At 43.1% G+C, this 21,686-nt stretch overlaps 1 protein-coding gene across 6 annotated transcripts in view; it reads left to right on the top strand.

The window, feature by feature from the left end:
* Window positions 1-21,686, top strand: part of ATXN7 (ataxin 7) — a 151,847-nt gene that overhangs the window by 34,771 nt on the left and 95,390 nt on the right. For 4 of the 6 annotated variants that reach the window (XM_084840475.1, XM_084840471.1, XM_084840470.1 and 1 more), the window contains exon 3: window positions 20,775-21,035. In XM_084840475.1, coding sequence (XP_084696601.1) covers window positions 20,786-21,035 — 250 coding nt within the window. In that variant the 5' untranslated portion in view covers window positions 20,775-20,785. Of the gene's footprint in view, window positions 1-20,309; window positions 20,486-20,774; window positions 21,036-21,686 lie in introns of those variants that run through there. The other 2 variants (XM_084840472.1, XM_084840473.1) reach the window with 2 other exon arrangements.

Raw genomic sequence — 21,686 nt, 5'->3', positions numbered from 1 at the left:
CTACAGTCGCTCACTAGAATCCAGAAGAGACTTGCGCGACTTGTACTACTTGAGATGGTCTAACAGTTTTTACCTGGACAGAAGGGACTGGGGTCCATTGTGGTGAGAGCCTTACAACAGCTGATACTCTCACTCTCCATCCCGTTCTTGAAACAGAAGGTCTCCCAAGGAGGGAAACCCCACCGAGACCCTACAGAGAATGTCCATGGTATTTCGAGCCATACCCTCGAATGGCTCAAAGAGCCTTGCCTGTTTCAAGACTGTCCCCACAGTATAGGCTGGATCTTTTACAGACCTCTCACTCTGTCTTGGCAGCTCTGGCCAAACCTCCCATACTCTCAGTATCACAGTCGTCAGCCATCCTGACCGTGGTGCTTCCAGCTGGCCTGATAGTCTCAACTCTTGAGGTAGCATAGACATAAGTTCCTGCCACTCAAACCACAACTATCCATGTATCATTGTACATTCCTCATACCACAATCTTTCAGTCCCAATGCTTCTCCCGCCTACCACGACTACTCTGGAAAAACCACTGGACCCACCAACGCAGCTGGAGTCTGAAGGTGACTATCAATCAGACTCGTCTGAATCTGTATCAGCCTCTCCCTCAGCTTCTTCTCCATACAAGGAGTTGGGGTCATTCACCATCATTACCTACAGATGAAATTACTCATTTGCTGAGCAACTAATCCATATGGCCACATTCTTAGGACTAGATGTCCAACAATTGGATACCCCAGTTGACGACCCAGTAATGGACTTCATCCAGACTAAGACTATGTGATCTGTAGCATTACCTGCCCTTCCTCCCTTTCTCAGGGCGGCAAAGGAGTCTTGGAAAAAGCTTTCCTTTGCTCTGTTGATGTCTAAACATATGGTGAATCTCTACTGCATGCAACATGATGATTGTACCTTTCTCTTTCAGCACCCATCCCCAACATCCATCATCGTCGAGGCAAGCCACAAGAAGGCTTCCTCGAAACCTCACTCTGCTTGTCTGACCAGGAAGGGTGCAAACTAGACACGATGGGACATAAAAATTATTTCACCGCTGTACTGTCATTCTGCATCATGAATTACTAAGCATCTATGGCCTGCTACCAGTTCTTCTTATAGCGGAACACTTCCTCTCTGCTTGAATATCTGCCAGATGACAAGAAGGAAATGGCATGTCTCTTTAAAAAGCAATAGCCTTAGCCATCTTGCCTTCTTGGTTTTCTTTTTCTTTGTGTCGTTTTTTGTTGTCGCCTCCTGAACAGTGTTGCGAACTTCTGTCCATAGTTCTTCCGGGACCCTATCTACTAAATCTAGTCCCTTAAATCTATTCTTCACCTCCACTGCATATTCATTAGGAATATTAGTGAGCTCATATCTAACTGATCCGTGGGTCTTCCCTATTCTCTTTAGTCTGATTCTAAATTGTGCAATAAGAAGTTCATGTTCTGAACTACAATCAGCTCCAGGTCTTGTTTTTTACCACCTGCATAGATGTCCGCCACCTTTGGCTACGAAGGATGTAGTCAATCTGATTTCGGTGTCGGCCGTCTGGTGAAGTCCATGTTATTTTCATGAAAATAACATCTAAGTCGTCTCTTAGGTTGCTGGAAGAGAGTGTTTGTTATGCACAGTGAGTTATCTTGGCAAAATTCTATCAGCCTATGTTCTGCTTCATTTTGTTCTCCCAGACCATGCTTGCCTGTAATTCCAGGTGCCGTTTGACTACCCACCTTAGCATTCCAGTCTCCTATAATGAAAATAACATCTTTTTTTGGCGTACTATCCAGTAGGTGCTGCAGATCCTCATAGAACCGATCTACTTCTGCTTTTTCAGCATCTGTGGTTGGGGCGTATATTTGGATCACTGTGATGTTAAATGGCTTACCCTGAATTCGAATTGGGATCATTCTGTCATTTTTTGGATTGTATCCAAGCACTGCTTTAGCCACTTTATTATTAATTATGAAGGCTACTCCATTTCTTCTGTGGTCCTCTTGTCCACAGTAGTAGATCTGGTGGTCATCTGATGTGAAGTGGCCCATTCCAGTCCATTTCAGTTCACTGACACCCAAAATGTCTATATTTAATCTTGACATCTCCCCAATAACCACATCCACTTTGCCCTGGCTCATAGATCTTACATTCCAGGTTCCTATGGTGCGTTGATCTTTAGAACATCGGATTCGTCGTTCACCACCAGCACCATCGGCTGCTAGCCGTCCTTTCAGCTTTGAGCTAGCTGCGTCATCACATCTGGGGCTACCTGAACTTATCCTCTGTTCCTCCCCAGTAGCATTTTGACCATCTTCCGACCCGGGAGTCCCATCTTCCAATGGTATACCAACATATCTCTGGTTGTACTGATCCATTTAGTTTTCATGGCAAGAATACTGGGGTGGGTTGCTGTTACCTTCCCCAGGGATTGTATTTAGTCTGACCTCTCTGCCATGACCTTCCCGTCTTGGTGTCCCTTCACGGTTTAGCTCATGGCGTCATTGAGGTGCTCAAGCTCCAGCACCACGACAAGTTAACGATCTCCTTTGCTGGAAAAAGAAAACCAAGAAGGCAAGATGGCTGTCTGCTGCAACACTGGAAGTAGCCCAAGAAAGAAGGAAAGCAAAAGGCAATAGTGATAGGGGGAGATATGCCCAATTAAATGCAAAATTCCAGACGTTAGCCAGAAGAGATAAGGAATTATTTTTAAACAAGCAATGCGCGGAAGCGGAAGAAGATAATAGAATAGGAAGGACAAGAGACCTCTTCCAGAAAATTAGAAACATCGGAGGTAAATTCCAGGCAAAAATGGGTATGATCAAAAACAAAGATGGCAAGGACCTAACAGAAGCAGAAGAGATCAAGGAAAGGTGGCAAAAATATACGGAAGGTCTGTATAGGAAGGATAATAATATTGGGCATAGGTTTGATGGTGTGGACAGTGAGTTAGAGCCAGACATCCTGAAGCGTGAGGTTGAATGGACCTTAAGAAGCATTGCTAATAACAAGGCAGCAGGAGACAACAGTATCCCAGCTGAACTGTTTAAAATCTTGCAAGATGATGCTGTCGAGGTGATGCATGCCATATGCCAGCAAATTTGGAAAACACAAGAATGGCCAACAGATTGGAAAAAATCAACTTATATCCCCATACCAAAAAAGGGAAAAACTAAAGAATGTTCAAACTATCGAACAGTGGCACTTATTTCACATGCCAGTAAGGTAATGCTCAAGATCTTGCAAGGTAGACTCCAGCAATTTATGGAACGAGAATTGCCAGATGTACAAGCTGGGTTTAGAAAAGGCAGAGGAACTAGAAACCAAATTGCCAATATCCGCTGGGGAATGGAGAAAGCCAGGGAGTTTCAGAAAAACATCGATTTCTGTTTTATTGACTATTCGAAAGCCTTTGACTTCGTGGATCAGAACGAATTGTGGCAAGTTCTTGGTGGTATGCAGATACCAAGTCATCTTGTCTGCCTCCTGAGGAATCTCTATAACGACCAAGTAGCAACGGTAAGAACAGACCATGGAACAACGGACTGGTTTAAAATTGGGAAAGGAGTACAGCAGGGTTGTATACTCTCACCCTACGTATTCAACCTGTACGCAGAACACATCATGCGACGTGCTGGGCTTGATGAAGCCAAGGCTGGAGTTAAAATCGCTGGAAGAAACATTAACAATCTCCGATATGCGAATGATACCACTCTGATGTCTGAAAGCGAGGAGGAGCTGAGGAACCTTCTGACGAAGGTGAAAGAAGAAAGTGCAAAAGCTGGGTTGCAGTTCAACCTCAAAAAAACGAAGATTATGGCAACCAGCTTGATTGATAACTGGCAAATAGAGGGAGAAAACATGGAGGCAGTGACAGACTTTGTCTTTCTAGGCGCAAAGATTACTGCAGACACTGACTGCAGCCAGGAAATCAGAAGACGTTTACTTCTTGAGAGGAGAGCAATGACAAATCTTGATAAAATAGTGAAGAGCGGAGACATCACACTGACAACAAAGGTCCGCATAGTTCAAGCAATGGTATTCCCCGTAGTAACCTATGGCTGCGAGAGCTGGACCATAAGGAAGGCTGAGCAAAGGAAGATAGATGCTTTTGAACTATGGTGTTGGAGGAAAATTCTGAGAGTGCCTTGGACTGCAAGAAGATCAAACCAGTCCATACTCCAGGAAATAAAGCCAGACTGCTTACTTGAGGGAATGATATTAACGGCAAAACTGATGTACTTTGGCCACATCATGAGGAGACAGGATACCATGGAGAAGATGCTGATGCTAGGGAAAGTGGAAGGCCAAAGGAAGGTGGGCCGACCAAGGGCAAGATGGATGGATGATATTCTGGAGGTGACGGACTCGAGCTTGGGGGAGCTGGGGGTGGCGATGGCCGACAGGAAGCTCTGGTGTGGGCTGGTCCATGAAGTCATGAAGAGTCGGAAGCGATTGAATGAATAAACAACAGAAGCCTTAGCCAAGCAACAAGCCAACACAGCCAAACCTATTATGGACTATGGAGTGATGTCAGTGGCAGGAGTCATCATGCTACATAGACATGTGTGGTTATGGTCTGCAAGACTCACTAAAGGGGCTCAGCCCTGCACTGAGGATATGCCCTTTGATGAACAAGGCCTATTTTATTCAACAACAGTTGACACCTTAGACCATGTCTATAAGCCCAAGATCTCAGCCAAAACAATGGGTGTAGGTACACCACAACAACCTTACTGTCCATGCCCTAGGCCCTGGAACAGGTCCCAGCACCAGTGTCAATTAGCTTACCTGCCCAGTAATTGCTCCTTTTGGAAGGCAGGATCCTAACAATCTAAATACCTTTTCTCTTCAACCCAGTACAGACAACAGTCATATCAAAAACAGGGTGATGAGCAGAAATAGCATCTTTGATTCAATGAGACCTGAGGATACCAATTCTCTGACCTTCAGCACCCATTTAAGCAGTCAGAACAGACCTCACAAATCGATGCTAAACCAGTGTTTCACAGTATCTTTCAACGACAAGGTGCACCATGGATCAACATCTTTGTTACAAACTAAAATACCCAGTGCAACCTCTTTTGCAGCGGAGTGGGCTCCAATTGCTTTTCACTAGGTGATGCTTTCCTGTATCGATGGGCCTCAATCCCTCTATATGCTTTTCCTCTGATCGCACTTATCACAAGAGTACTGGCAAAGATTCAACAGGACAGATTAGACATTATCCTGATCATTCCATGGTGGTCCAGACAACTATGGTTTACCACCTTACTGGGCCCATCGAAAGGAGTCAGGCTCGCACTACCCAGCCTACCATGCTTCTTGACCCAACAGAATAGCCACATTCAGCATCTGGACCTACCATCCCTCTAACTCACACCCTGGCAGATTCCACACTCTCACCCATCCTGGTGGATGTCAAACAGGTCTTAGAAGCAGCCAGAAAGCCCAGTGTCCACCGTTCCTATGCCTTAAATTGGCGGGTATTCCAGATATATGCCAACTTCATTTCGGTTGACCAGTCTTGTTCACATAACCATATTCTTCAGTTCCTCTTGGCGCTTCACAAAAAAGTATTTGCCTTACCGTATTTTCGAGTTTTTTTAGCAGCTTTGTCTGCATTTCACTGTTGGATTCAACATGTAATATGTTCTCCCATCCAATTAGGATTTTTTTTTAAAGGGACTTAAGAATTTTTAAAGGGACTTAAGAATTTTTAAAGGGACTTAAGAATTTCCTCCAGTTTCCAATCTGGTCTCTAATTGGAGCCTATCTGTTGTTTTGACCACCCTAATGTCCAAACTTTTTGAACAGCTTGCTACAACTGGCTTTCATTTGCTTACCCCCAAAAATATTTTTGTTGTTGTCATAAGGTTGGGACATCAAGCTGGAGAACTGGCTGCCTTCCGATCCAACCCTCCTTATACTGTCCTCCATAGAGACAAAGCTATGCTCAGACCGGATCTGTCCTTTTTACCAAAAGTGGTTTCATCCTTCCATCTAAACCAGGAGATTGTTCTTCCTGTTTTTTCTCCTGATCCAGCTACACCACTGGAATCCTCCCTTCATACCTTGGACATAAGAAGAATCCTAGCTTTCTACCTACATAGGTCTGCTTCCTTTCGGAAAACCCTGAAACACTTTGTTTGCTATGGGGGTAAAAATAAGGGCTCCTCAGTTTCTATGCAACGACTCTCTGTTTGGGTTTCCAACACAGTTAAATTTTGTTATGCCCTGACTAGGCTTCCAGTCCCACATTTGGTATGGAACCATTCCACTAGGGCTGTTGCTTCTTCAGTTGTCTTCTCAAGCGATGTTTCTCTTCACAAGTTATGTAGGGCTGCTACTTGGTCCTAGCCCACAACAGTTGCCAAGCACTACTTTCTTGATGTATGAGCAAGGAAGGATGCTTCCTTTGGAAGGGCAGTGCTTTCTTCTATACTAACCTGATCACCTGTTCCCTCCTCTGTTGGTAAGCCAGCTGGTTAATCACCCATATGTGTGATGCACAGAGACCATGAAGAAGGAGGACAGGTTGCTTACCTGTAACTGTAGTTCTTCAAGTGGTCATCTGTGGAGTCACACAACCCACCCTCCTACCCTGCTATAGTTGTACTGAAATTTATTACACCATCCTCTTGGCTGGGGCTATCACTGCAGCATCCTCAGAGAAAGAGGGGAAAGGTGGGAACACCACAATCTAGGCATGTGTGGGAGTCAGGGACGGCTTCCTGCCTAAAAGTCTGAGCTCTAGAAGGTTCTGATGAAGCCTCTGCAGAGGCACAAATCCCATTAGTGTGACTGTACTGATGACCACTCAAAGAACTACAGTTACAGGTAATCACCTGTCCTTTCTATCCCAACCTTTCAGCTACGGGTTCAGAGGAATGTTGTACATAGGTTTTCTAGATTACTTTGAATATAGGTGTTGTGCTGGCCACTTGCATACCTGCCTAAATTTAGAAGTAGAACTAAGTCAGCCACCTTGACTGCATTATCTTGGTCCACATGTTGGGAATGTATATATGATCATTGTCATGACAGTGAGCGAAGAGTAGTTTATAAATGAATCCTAAGAACCAGTGAACTTTTAAAAAAGGAAAAGAAAACGGCTGGGGAGAAAAAATGTATGAAAATTACAAGAAAGCATATTTTATTTTCATGTGTTATAGTTTTAAGTTCTTGTTTTTAAGTTACTGTTTATATAAGACGTTGTTAAGGTTTCCCCTGAAGAAAGGTGCAACTGTGACACATTGGGCTCTTTTCAACAAAATGCTTCTTGACACCTGTTGACATCTCTACCCCCCAGTACCCTTATTCTAGCTCTGGGTGCTCCCTCTCACTGGTTTAGGTGACTGGACTCCTGATGGACATTTTGGACCCAAGAAGCTGGTATGCTTTCTTTCTTCAGTGGAGTTGCTAATTCATTCAGCTTAATTTCAGGCAAAAGGCTTGAGATTATTTGTATCTGCATTTGACACTGTAACCTTGAAAGCCATTGGCAAGGCCTGTCCTTGTGTGTGTGTGTGTGTGTGTGTGTGGTATTATCTATCCCCTCAGACATCTCTGTTTCCATACATTGCTTTTTCTTCAGGTCACCTTAAGACGTTTCCCCAAGCTTCGCTTGCCTACTCAACTATTTCAAATTCCATATCTGACAAGTGGGTTTCTCAGATGTGTCTGTGAATTCATAATCTTTATTTTTCTACCATTTAATACATTCATTATTGTATTCCCCTAAACTATTTTATCATATTTATCAAATTATTAACAATCTTTAAGCACATTTAAGTGATGTAAAGACATCAGTAATAGAAGAGAGACTAGTTAACTTCTTTTTTTTGTGCTATGTAAATGTGAAATTAGCTCCCTGGTTTCAACCCGCATTAAAATCAGATTCTGGACTGACCTTATTATTCCTAGTTTGACTTGACAGTCTTGTCCACTGAAGTGATGAATTGATCTTTCTAGTGCCACTCTTCTCTCTCTCTACTGGAATACAGATGGATTCACGACATGCAGAAGGACAGTTTAACAGACCAGTTTAAGGAGATATCTCAACATGCATAACAACTCTCAGGAGTGTGTGTGTGTGCGCGCGCGCATGTGTTCACGCGTATATGAGTATATGCGTGCACATGTGCACACACACACACATGCATATGTATGTATGTATGTATATATGAAACAGGGAAGAAAATAATGATATAAACCAGCCAAAGACTAAGAAGACAACTGATTAGTATTTATCAGTTAGGATTAGCGGTGCTTTTCCTTGCATATTCCAGTTGCAGATTCAGATACATTTCTAGAATTTTGAGTGATAGAAAAAATGCCTAGGACATAACTCATGTGTGTCAACAAGAGGAAAATGGGTGGGTGCCTGGGATGGTTTTAGGGGTTTCGTTGTTCAGTGTCTTCTAGGAAAGCTTATTTGGTTTCTGAGGGTTGATTCCAGTCAGAGGGCTCCTACTGCTAACAATCAAAAGGCATCATGCAGCTATTCTGTCATTTCTTCCTAAACGGATATTTTCTGGTAAGAAAAAAGACAAAAGAAGCAGTGGGAAAACATGGAAGGGCTACAAAAAGGGACATCTGAATCCTCCATAAAATTCGGTGAATGAGGCACTGCAGTTGCAATAAAAAGACTCATTTGGAAGCACCCTAAGCCTTTAGAAAATATGTGCACATTATTGACCTGGTTCACTCATAACAGTAACTCATGATTTATTTAACCATTAGTTTAACCCATTGTTTGCTACCCTACCCAGGATTTGTCTGGCAGACAATTGAACAAACTGTAGTTTGTTTTCTCAATCCCTGAGCTATTTGTTTCTCTCCTTCGCACGCTCCCTCCCTGTATCCCAAATGCCCTTGCGGCACTATGGTACTGTTTTTTTTGGGGGGGGGGGTTGCTACTATTGCCTGCTGCTTCTGTAGCAATTCATGAACAACTCACAGTTCTGCGTTCACACATAATGAATGACAACCATGATTTAAACAAGTCAGAATTCACAACCAAACAACAAACCATGGGTTCTCTTTCTGGGTAGTTTGTGGTTAACAAACCATGGTTTGTTAGTGTGGCTGGATTCACACATCACGACAGCCCAGAATTCTACAGTCCATACCATGGGCTAGCATTATGTGCAAACCCAGCCATTATCTAACCAACAGTGCAATCCTATACATGACTACTCAGAAGTATTCAATGGAACTTACTCCCAGGTAAGTGTCTATGGGATTTCAGCCTTACACATTGATGGCTAGAAACTTGAAATTATTGGGTGTCTTCTAGACTTCAAGATAATTGTGATTAAATAGCCCTCAAGTGGACTTTGAAAATAGTATTATTTCAGCAGGCATTTTTAGCTAGTACCTTGACTGATTTACTCTACTACTTTTTATTTTTGTTTTGATTATACTTGTTTTTATTTTTAACTTCTTGTTAGTCACCTTGACTTGACATGTGCCTAGAAAGGTGGGATTTTTTACATTTAAAAAGTCCTGTTGATCTGATAAGACAGAGCACAATCTAATTCCATTTTATGTTGTAGTAACAAATGTCATCTTTTCTCATATATGCCTACATAGGCACCCATTCTTACACTTCTCATATCGATCTGTCTTGGTGTTTGCTTGCCTTATCCTTGCTTCTTATTTTCACAGTGGAAAGTATGATCTTGATGTGGCACAAGAGGACTTGAAAACTCTACATAAATAGCATTCGTTGACAAAAACCGTTGCTAAGCATGAATCCAGTTTGGAAGTCCTCTAACTTTCTTCATTCCACCAAAAATGCCTAATTACCTTCCTCTTAGCATTGGATCTACAACTCATTAATTTCTCATACCTGCCTTTTACAAGGCACTTATATGAGCAATAGTCACTCAGCTGCATTTCCGTAGGCCCTTTCATGAGGACAAGTAATTCCTAATGACTTTGGATAGTGCTGGTAAAGAAGGGCCGATAGTTATGCTCCAATAATAAAGAGTTAAGGTGGCATTTCCTCATGAATGAGCTTGTGACTCATAGGCAGATTCTGAAAGCCTGTCCTCTGTATCTTGATACAGCAGGTACCCTCATCTGGAAGAAGTTCAAAAATGTGTGAGTGCTTGTCATTTTATACTGGTGAAACACATTTATTGCAGCCATAGTTCTGGAAGTAGAATGTGTAGGAGCTGTCTTGAGTCCTCCTATCCTCTTGATCGATTGCATTTTGTTTAAGATTTATGGCTTACTTCATTCCATGGGCTCAAAATGGTCTACTTACATTTTTAGAGTTTCACATTAAGAAACAAATGAGATTCCAGAAGGGCTTATTTTCTAAGATCCAAAATTTTGGCTGTCCTTGGTAGCCAGACATTATTTGTGGCTGCCACTGATTCTCCCACAAGCCGTCTAGATCTGAGGGAGGGGCTAGGTTGGTCTTTCACTTTGCACTCCACTTTGGAGACACAGAGATTGTTGCTGCTTCTGAGTGTCTTGAAAGTCTGGTGCAAAACCTGACTGATCTCTTACGTGAATTCTTACTGTGCCAGATAAGTGAAGGGAGGGTGGAATCTGTTTTCCCATTGCTTATGAAATGAGAGACCTCCTCCCTCCATCCAAGTTCTCTGCAACATGTGGACAACTTGGGAGAAGGGAAAAGTTATCTCACTTTGTACTGGGCATCCAGGGGTGGGTGGTTTCCAGAAAAAGATTTATGGTCACCATTGGCCAGGTGGTGATGATATTAGTGGATGCCTATGTATGCATGTATGAGAGAAGCTCACTTCCCTTTTTGCAAGAAATGAAGGTCCATTTGGTCCAAAGGTACACAGAATAGTAACAGATACTTGGAAGCATGCCAGAACTTCTAATACTGTCTAAGTTCCTTCCTTAGTTAAAACGTTCACCTCTTTCTTACTATACTATGAGATCTATCTTATTTGGTGTTCTCTGTAGGGAACTTTATTCTTCAGAACACTAGACTTGTAAGGAAGAAAGCACCTTTTGTGAGTCTTTGTGAAACAAGTGGGGCAAATTGCTCTGACACTACACGTACAGATATTGGGGGCAGGGTGAATGGTTCCTATTATTTCATGATCCTGTCAAACAGTGGGCCGCAGCAGGAAGAGGGGACAGAGAAATTTCATTCTGCATACAGTATCCTTCTGCTGTTGGAACAATGGTTCCAGATCCAACCTCTCCAGTTTCTTATGAATTTCTATCCACATTGGCTATTATTGGCATGGGGCACAATGCTTGACCGTGGCTTGTGCCCAAATAAAGCTTTGAACCAGAAGAGTATGACAGTGACTATTAACATCAACAGGCATTAATGTTAATATTCTAAAGGAAATGTACAAGATTTGTTTTACAAGTATTAACAGGGTTTTATTTCACTAATGTTGTGCTGAAAATAAAGAGACACAAGTTACCCTATTAAGGGAGCAATCCTATGGTCACTAGTCAGCGGCTAGACGGCCATAGGATATCTGGTTTTCCGGGAACTGACCTCGTAGCTCATGCTCCAAGGTCGGCCCCCAGAGAACCAACCTTCCCCCGCTTTTGCGCTGCCTTGCAGGCAGCACAGAACAGCCCCGCACGCAGAAGAGAAGTGTGGAGCAGCCAAAACAAGGCATTCCGGGGCAGGGAAGGTGAAAATGCCGGTATGACACATCCTATGTGTCGTCTGGCAGCCTCCTCCCCCACTTCACCTTCCTGCTGCTAAACAGCCAAAATCCGCTGTCTAGCCGCACATGCAGGGCAGGAGAAGCGCGGAGGGAATGATCCCCTCTGTGCTTCTCCTGCCCTGCATTGGATAGGCAGTCACCTCCGAGTTCGGACATGGACGCCTATTCCCATAGTATTGCACCCTAAATCTTTGAATGTTTAAATGTTTATAAAGCTAACTGAGCCCCACCCCCAAAGAGGACTCATTTCACCCTATAGAAGCAGAAATATTACTGTGTCAAGTGACCTACTTTTCAGCTATTTCCAACAACTGGTGATGAAAAACATCCTTTTTCATCAAGCTGGACATTGCAACTTTTAGGATGTTGTTTCTTAACGCTAACCTGATTGTTCTCTCAAAAATAATTTATTTTGCAATTAGTTCAACTTGATTTTTACTGGGCAGATTCTTGAAGACACTTTTAAATTGCCACATAATAATTCTCATCGTAGTCAAGGAGTTTATTTATTTATTTATTTCATTTATAGATAGCTGTTATAATTCCAGTTCTAGAGGAGTGATTCACTTTGGTCATGCAAGTCAATCCCAATGATCAGGAAATTAATTCTTATACTTTCTGCTGCCATTACTACTCTGAAAGCCATTTTCTTGCAGTTAATTGGTTAGTCTTTGGTTTGCTCACTGTAGTGCTCAATTGCTTTAAGATTTCCAAACCGAATGGAAACTTGGATTCCTATATTTGTGATAATATTTTCACTTTCACCAGATTATGTTCTGTATTGTCTGAACATCCTGACTTTTTCACTGCATTAGGGAGATGACAGCAATTAGGTGGTTATTTTACCTGTGAGACTTGGCTCACTTTCTGCAGGACAACACTTGATTTAAAAGAATTGAGGCCTTTTAAAATTCTTTTAACTGATTAAGTAAAATGAGACAAATTTAAATCAAGTAATTTTGTTTGTTAAATAAGTAACAGAGCAATTCTATGGACCCTGGTTACAGGAGGCGAAATCCTGCTGGCAGGGCATAGGATAGACAGAGGGCTCTAATTTCGGAGCCCTCTGTCCAATCTTAGAGCTCTCTGTTGCGCTCTAAGTAGTATAAGCAAAGTAACTGGTTGAAAAAATAGTCTGTTGTAAGAGTAGGTAAAGAACACAATTTGTCAGTGTAGTTGTTTGGGATGGGGGGAAATGAAATAACCTTTTTATTGGGAAGAATACTGCTTTTAAATATATATTTAGTATTAGTATGTTATTAGAAAAGAAATTGTTCCTTATGACAGAAAGCACTGCAAACCCAAAGGAAGTATATAGAACAACCAGTATTCTACTGACTCAGTATTCTACAGTGATGAACATTATCACTGGAAAATATATTCTTTACTAGTGTAAAGTCCGTCTCACTGCTAGAACTAATACTCTGAGAATGATTGGATGAAAATATGTTTAGCCATTTCCCTTGCACCTGGAACAACTTTCAGGGGGCATTTCCTTCTTTCTCTCCCTCTTCCTCCCTCCCAACTTTCCAATTATGTCCCACATCAGCTTCAATGAGCACCTGAGTAATACAACTTCTTCCCACTACATTAAAGTAACCCTCCCCAGCTATAGTAAATGGGGTCTTCCAACCCACTTCCCTCCCTCTTATTCACCTACACAATTAGCCTCCCTCCTACCAATAAGAACCTCCTCCCATTACATGAAAGCATAGACTTCGTTGCAGGGAAAGGGGGTGTTCCAAGCCCCCACCGAAGAAGCCCTACCCCCACCTTCACTTGGGCCTGAAAAACAAAAGGTGAGATTGGAGGTGGGGGGAGAGAAGAAAAAAACCGCCCCTTTCTCTCATCTGCCCTGAGCCAGAGCCATCCAATATGGCACTCATCGTGCGCCTCACCCATTCCTGCCATGTGGCCACACCCACTACCCCGTCTCTCTCTCACACACACAAATACACATTTGCGTGCAGGGCATCATGGGAAGAGCAGCAGCAGCCCCTCCCTCATTTTCTGATTTGCCCTGTTCGAAACACAACAATCTGAGGGGCAGGGGGAGCATGGCTGTTGCCCCTAGCAACCACACCGAGGCCTAGCAGCATCCCATGAAGCCTGCCTGTGAAGCAAAATGAATAAAAACAAACCCAAATAGAAAAAAGGAAAGCAGGAGGATGGAGGTCAAAAACAGATGATGTCAAATCAGGCGCTGTTTGGCGTGTTCTTTTTAAAAAGTTCATTTAGCATTTAAGTTTCAAGTTGAACACATGTGATGTCAGATCAGGAGCAAATAAACCAGCAGTGAACTATAGAGCAATAGGAGACTGGCGTGGAGCAAATAAATATACTGTTTTGGAATTGAAGCTCAAGCTTTCAACATTTTCGAACTTTCTAAATTTTCTGCACATCTACACTGCTGAAGCTTCCATTTCAAAAAAATGAGCAAAATCAGTCTGGTAGATCTCTAGTAATAAGCGTTACACTACCGTATTCTAGATAGATTTGTATAGAAAATGTTTCTGTAATATGGAAAACACACAAAGTTGGACCTGCAACAAAACATTGCAATGTGCAGTGCTCTTCTTCAATGTTACAGTTGGTCAGCCATGTCCTCCTTCATAATACTGCATTCCATTCTGCCTCACACCTGCCTTTTCCATTCTTCCCCCACAATATTCAGTCAGCACTCTGACCACTGAGCATGTGAAGTCTTCACTGAGCTGTTTGGGGGTCACCCGTTCAGAGTTTTTTTTCTCAATGTTTGTTGTACTTCTGCAGACCTTGGGTTCTCCGAAGCCTGCTCGTGCATGGATGGTGCTTTTTCAGCTAATTAACATCAGAACTTAGACCTGAACATAGGAAATAGTTGGAATAATAGGGGAAAAAAACTCCCGTTGATTCTGAATTCATGTGAATATCTCTTTTTTTAGACTGTTAAACTGGGTGTATTTATTTATTTAAAAGATTTGCAACCCACCTTTCAGGGAGCACTGCCCTTACAAGGTGGCTTACAATATTATACAAACATTAATAGACAAATTACAACTGCACACACACTAATGCACAGAAGTAGTAGCAGCAGCAGCTGGTAATGATTTTTAAGCACCAAAAGCAGACTGGAATAAATGTCTCTTCAGTGCTTTTTTTAAAAGCTAGCAGTGATGAAGGTATATGTATCTCTCTGGGGAGAGAGTTCCAAAGGAGTGGGGCTACCACCAAGAAAGCCCTATCCTTTGTACCTGTAAGCCTAATGGCTCTTGCGAGTGGACTACAGAGTAGGGCCTCTGATGCTGATCTTAATGCTTAATATAGTGTCCTTGCTGTGTGAGGATTTATTCTATACTTTAGTGACACATTTCAGCATCCAGGCAAACCATTTATGTATCGTAACAACACAAGTCTGCTTATTCAAGTGCCTGTCTAAAGGAACATAGCTTTTAATGACGCAATGATGAGATGCCATTTAATAAAGAAATTTAGAAGCCCCATTGCATCATGTCCATTAATCATGCATAATATTTACTTGGATTGGAAACATTCTTACATTTACTTTGATGCATCCTTTTCTGAAACATTTATACTTTACACTAAGTACTGTAGTATTGTTCCATATATGCAGGAGCAGCATTTACAGTAGACAATGGCAATGGTACTCCCCCCCCCCCCCCGTATTTCCAAGTACAAGTCAATGTGCTTCATGAGCCCAAATATCTCTGGCCTACATAATAAATGACAGCTGAATAACCAGAGCATTCCAGGATATGTAGTCTACTTAGATCCGGGATGGGGAAGCGCAGGCCTGGGGGCCAAATCTGGCCCACCTGAGGTTCTAGTCCAACCCTCCAGGTTTCCAAAGGTAGCCACATACCCTTTCCCCAAACCACTAGATATTTAGTGATTTCCCAACTTTTGTGCAGTTGTATCTCTGATTCGAAAAGGTTGAAATGCCTCTTCTCAGGCTTAGTTACTGGTAGTAAGAGCATTAAGCTAAAATATGCTGGTATTTTTGGTGTTATTGTCCCCACCCATTTTGCCTTTGGCCCTGTCCCCTTTTGCCACCCCACCCACCACTGGAATGTGGCCCCCAAGAGCTTCTCCAAAATGCAGTTTGGCCCTCAGGCTGAGAGAGGTTCCCCACCCCTGACTTAGAACATGTGAGTGGTGTTTGCAAGTGATTGTGGAAACTACATGTTCGGATATTGTTTGAACTTTAGGCATCTTCCTCCTTGTTCCCTAACCACTCCGCCTGCTCTGATTCTCTTGATGGCATTCTCTTATTTGCTTGACTGTCAAGATAGAGCTGAAGAGCCTCTAGGTGGCAACTGAGTGCCAGTGGAGACCTGGAATTAACAAAATTTGTTAAACTTAAGCAATTTCATAATTGCCTTCCTACCATGAGATTTGAACAATACAAAGTCTACAGTGGTTGAATAATCGCACTGAGAGATTTTGTGATGTTCAGTGGTATATAAATGCCACAAATAAATACAAATAAAAATGTGATAGTGGACTTCTAGCGTCTTAATTAAATCATGAACTAGCAAATATTTTTAACTTAACCCCAAACATTTAAAACCTCTTGAACCTATACAAACAATGAACATACTGTAAAGTGACAAAGTCTATGCTTTGTAATCATCATGTGAATGATGCTAGAAATAGCCTCTGCATGGTTTCTGTTCAACACAGCAGCTTTAACATGTAGAGCTATTTGCCATGTGGATTGCTGCAATCAGTTGGAGCCCTAGGAACATATGGTAATGCATGATGACTCTCAATGCTGTGCAAGTGATCCATGTAACAAGCTGTCCTATGTGAATGCCACATGGTACCTGACAAACCCCAAATCTCCCATTCACTTTTTGCTTTTAGGCCCTCAGGATGGCCTTAGGAGCTTTCATTAAAAAAAGTTTTGATGCTAGTGAATTCACTCTTCAGATTGAATTCTAAATTTCTGCCATGGGCTGGTGAATCTACTTTACAGATTAATGCAGTTTTAGTTAAATTGATCCTTGCAATGACTAATAACTGTATACCCTATAACAAGTTTGCTATGTTTTCCTGTCTAGTTGTTTTACCCTGTCAAATATTGCTATATTGTTCTTGAAAAAGAAAAATCTCATGACTGTTCTACATTATCTGAAATACTCCAGCAGTATTTAGCATTATTTAATCCATAATCTTTGTTTTGTATAATTCACTGTCAATGATCATTCAATAAGTGTGGAATTTTGCCAGCTGTCTGTTAAGAGCATTTGGGGTGTGTAATATTAAAAGCCTGTCAGCTGCCAGTAGAAAAACTGGCAATGAATATCTTTCCAGTCTTGCCAGGAAGACTTTTTTCCAGTCTAGATAAAACACTGTTCGTACAAAGGGCTAGCATACAGCCTTCTGTACTTTTGTTGCAAAAGAATATACATGGAAAGATTCAGTTTTTATTCTTGTGCCATTAAGGTTGCAATCCTATGCACATTTGATAGTAGCCTCACTAAACACAGATATACTTGTTTCTCAGTAAATATTGACAGGATTGGGCTGTATGACCCATTGAATTCAGTGGAACTTTGTTCTGAGTGAACCTGTGTAGGATCAGCCTGCATGGTTTTATTCTTAAAAACATACCTAAGTAAGTTCCACTGAAATCAATGGGTTTTCTTCCAAGTAGGTATACTTAAGGTCGGGTCGAAAGCTGCTTTTCAATTCATACACGGAGCAGCAAATATTTTCCTGATTTAATAACTTTATATTAACATTTGGCTGATGGGTGGGGGGTTGGATCCAGAATTTTCCTGCTGCAGGACGAAGCTGATCTTCTGTAAGAGGAAGGGCTGTGCTTGTGTAATGCTGCTCCACCTGATTTTTTGGGATCCTATTCTCCCCCACACACACATACACTGCCCCCACAGGTCACCCATGTTCATCAGGATCTCCTGATTCTCACATTTTCAGGAGGCTGGAGGGGCTGCTATGGGAAAGAGGTGATGTAAATCTGGATCCAACCCAATAAAGAGATTTTAGAGTGGTCTTTATGAAATCTTTTCTACTTTTCTCCCAAAATTTTGGGGTGTTTTTCCAGTTGAGTAATAGATGTCCTGCCTCCTCATGTTGGGATTTCATGGAATATTTCACATGACTGTAATCAAATAACAACAGGTTAATTGAGTGCCATCCCAGACTTAGTGGTAATGTTTTTAGAGGTGCTAATCAATCAGAGGTGATCTGCAGGGTGCATGTAGGCTAGGATTATTTGCATTTCCATAGAAGATTTGGTGATGCATCTCTCAAATCATGCAGTGCAACTGTTTGTGATGCCAAGATGTTTGAGATCATGGATTCAACCAGAACCCAGCAAGAAAAATCAGATAGATGTGCCAGCTCATCTTTCTTGTCTAATAATTACTAACATTTTTAGAATACATTAGGAGTTCACTTTCACAAATACAGCAGGGTATATAGATAGTCTTAGGACACAATCCTATGCATGTTTAGACAGAAAAAGTCCTACAACTTCCAGCAATCCCCAGCCAGCATGGTTGATTGGGGAATGTGGGGAATATGAGCAAAGGGCTGGATGTGCCTGATCTCATCTGATCTCAGAAGCTAAGCAGGGTCAGTCCGGGTTAGTACTTGGATGGGAGACTGCGTGGGAATCAGGCTTCCTGAACTGAGCAGGGGGTTGGACTCGATGGTCTTGTACGCCCCTTCGGTTTCTATGGTTCTAGGATTGCACCCTTAAAGAGTTTGCTTATTCTGCATGTAAGGTAAAGCACACTGAGACATGGTTTTGAAATACAGAATAATCAGTGCATGTTGCTTGGTGTTGGATAATATCTTCCATCTCATTTTTCTAGCTCTTAGTATATGAAGACAGTTTTTGTAATTAAGCCATAACTGACATTAAATGTTTACGTTGTTTTGGAACTGAATAGGCTAGATCTCCATTTATAAGAATATCATTTTAAATTTGCTACTTGAATTTACTTATACATGCTAAATTTGAACAACCCAGAGGTTAAAAGGCACATTTTAAATATAAAAAGGGAATCTTGTTAGGATTCAGGATGTGTGAATCTTAGCATACTCAGTAGACATCTAAATGCTTTAAGACATGCACGTGCACATTTTTCTAAAATACAAGTGGGATCTACAACAAAATGTTGCAGTGTTTCTCCATCCCCAAAGAGGAATGGTCTTGACAGTGATCCAGACAGCAACCCATGCCCTCCTCTAGGATATGATAAGCTGTTAGGTGAATTCCCTCCCCACTCTTCCACTTTTCTGTTTTTCTCTTTCACCTGACATTTCAACATTCCATAGCTCCTGGCATTTGGCTATTTTGTTCTCCACTGCACCCTTTACTTTTGATTTACAAACCTATATATTTCTGCATGCCTAGGGAATCCCTTACGTAGAAGCTGTTACTTTATTTGTGGGTGGCCCTGTTTCATTTGCAAAAGGCACTCAAACCACCTGAGTACACTCTTAATATGCAGCGTGTGCATGTGCACACACAACCCCCCAAACACACCCTTTCTTTCATGACATTTTAGAATGACCAAGTATTCATATGTCTTGAGTTCTTTTATACCAAGATATTTTACGATCAACTTAAAGTCTGATAGAATAACATTTAGTAAGGAAATTTGTGCACCTAGTGCTAAACATGCAAATTAATATGCCACTGTGAAGAGAATTGCATCTGTTAAAACCAGTTCTTTGAAAACTAGAAAAAAGCAAAACATCTTAAATGTTATACATGTTTTATACTTGGTATATACTTAATATAAGGGATAATGTCACCAGCTCTCGCTTTCATATTGAGAATATCATCGTTTAATGTATGTGTGGTATTGCAGAGTTGCAAGTACAGTTGCAGAAAGGACAATTAAAGGGTTAAGTAGAGTTCCGAAAATATATATATATATATATATATATATATTTATTCCTGGTCATCTTTTAAAGCATTTCATTTGCGAGAAACGGAGAATATTTTTCTTGCTGCTGCTTCTTTCCTTTAACCCCAAGTACCCGGTGGTGGGGTGGGGGACAGACGCCGAGATTTGGCCGTCTCGGTCTTCATTCATGGTTTTGACAGATGTAAAGCCCAGCTTTGGGAGAACGGTGCGACTCTTACAAGCAAGCCGGCGTTTATTGCACCCTATTGGTGGGTTGGTGCGAAGCGATTTAAATATTAAATGAGTCCTTTTAAGGCAAGATCGGTGGATGACATTTGTGAAAGGAAGGTGTCCTCGAGGGCGATGGGGGCGGGCGATGAGTTGCATAGATGGGGTTAGTTTCCTGCTTGTTTCCTATTCAGCCTCCGTTCCTGTGCTTGACGTGAAAACTTTTAAGGTGGGAGGGAGGCGTCTAGTGTTAAGGTAGCCTTGAGTGGGACAAACTAACAACACAGAAAGGGCGTGGGATGAGCAAGAGCGAATATCCGTGTCAGAGGAGATTTGGGTTACGTGTTTGTAAAACGAAACAATTGGGCGGCGGGGCCGGGGGAGGTGTCGCACGGTCTTCCTGGCTGCAGGCGGGGGCGATTGTTCTGTTCCTTTAAAAGACTGTCTCTGAGAGGAACGGGGCGGGGGCGGCTGTGATGCGCCCGGACCTTTCTGAGACTCCGAAAATAACCAACTTCCTTTCACTGAAGTTCGGGACTGCGCGAAGTCTGGTGCGGGAGAGGGGGCGGGAAGAAGCCAAGTGTGCCTGCTTTGATGTCACCCTCGAAACGAGCTCTCCCTGAGCCTGGAAGCGGACTAGCCTGAGAAGCACCCTCGCATCTCGGCTATCGAGTCGGGATCCCCGATGACTACGGTCGTGTTGGTGACGCGCGCGGTGCCTCCCCTCCTCCCCCACCCCCCAATAGCAGCAGCCGCAGCAGCAGGGAAATGCTAGTGCGCTTCCCGAGCTCAGCGTGACGGTGCCAATGATTAACTCGCAGCGGCTGGCCCGGGAGGTTAATGGGAAACAAAGGCGATGCGAGGCCTGCCCTGCGCCCGTAGCGGCAGCCCCGGTTCAGCCTGGCGACAAGTGGGGAATTCTCTCCGAGCTTCCTTAAGCGGCGGCGCCACCTTAAAGAGCCTGATGACTTTTCTCGTTACATTGTAGCAGCGGAAAGAATGTCGGCGCGGGCCGTGGCTGACGTCAGAGGGGAGCAACGCAGAGCGGCGGCCAGCAGGCAGCAGCGGCGGCCCCGGCACGGAGGAGGCGGCGGAGGCGAGAGCGGCCTCGGCCCCGCCACCACGACCCCCGCCACCAGCGCGGCAATGGCGACCGTCGGGGAGCGCAGGTCCTTGCCTAGCCCGGAGGCGATGCTGGGGCAACCCTGGAGCCATTGGGTCGATGCTGCTAAACTTCACGGGAACGACGGTGAGAGTCCCTCCTTCGTGGGGGAGGGGAAGTTAGGGGAGGGGTCGTGCCCAGCAGCAAAGGGGTGAACCCCGCTTGTCGCCTGCAGGGGAGGGAGGTGCTCAAGCTCTTGTCTACCTCCCGCATTCCAGGGACAAGTGTCTATCCCAGACTCTGTGATGTGGGTGGAGGGTGTCCAGGAAGATACCGGGTTCATCCTGGTCCAACTCCATACTCTTGCTAGTATCCAAGGTTTATCTATATGTAGGTAATCCTAGATCTCTCTGTGACAGGGTACTCTCTAATCTTTAGGCACAGGTATACTCCCCACCCCTTTTATTGATCTCCGGTTCTGCACCTCATTTTCCTAGGCAACCAAGAGAGCAGTTGCATACTTGTACGCTCGTTGTTTCTATTGGGGCCACATCCTATGGTACAATTGTTAGGAACATAGGAAGCTTTCTTACACTGACTCAGACCATTGGTCTATCTAGCCCAGTATTGTAGACACTGACAAGCAGTGACTGGCTCTCCAGGGTTTCAGGCAGGTGTTTTTCCTGCCCTACCCAGAGGTTCCAGAGGTCAGACTTGGGACCTTCTGCATGCAAAGCATGTGCTCTACCACTGAGCCATGGCTCCTCACCTTTTGTTTACAGGTGTGCTTCTTGAAGT

The sequence above is a fragment of the Heloderma suspectum genome, chromosome 2 (assembly GCF_057233095.1).
Source record: "Heloderma suspectum isolate Gila_16-S chromosome 2, 16-S_ref, whole genome shotgun sequence".
NCBI classification, from domain to species: Eukaryota; Metazoa; Chordata; class Lepidosauria; order Squamata; family Helodermatidae; genus Heloderma; species Heloderma suspectum.
This window is presented reverse-complemented; position numbering and strand designations above follow the sequence as displayed.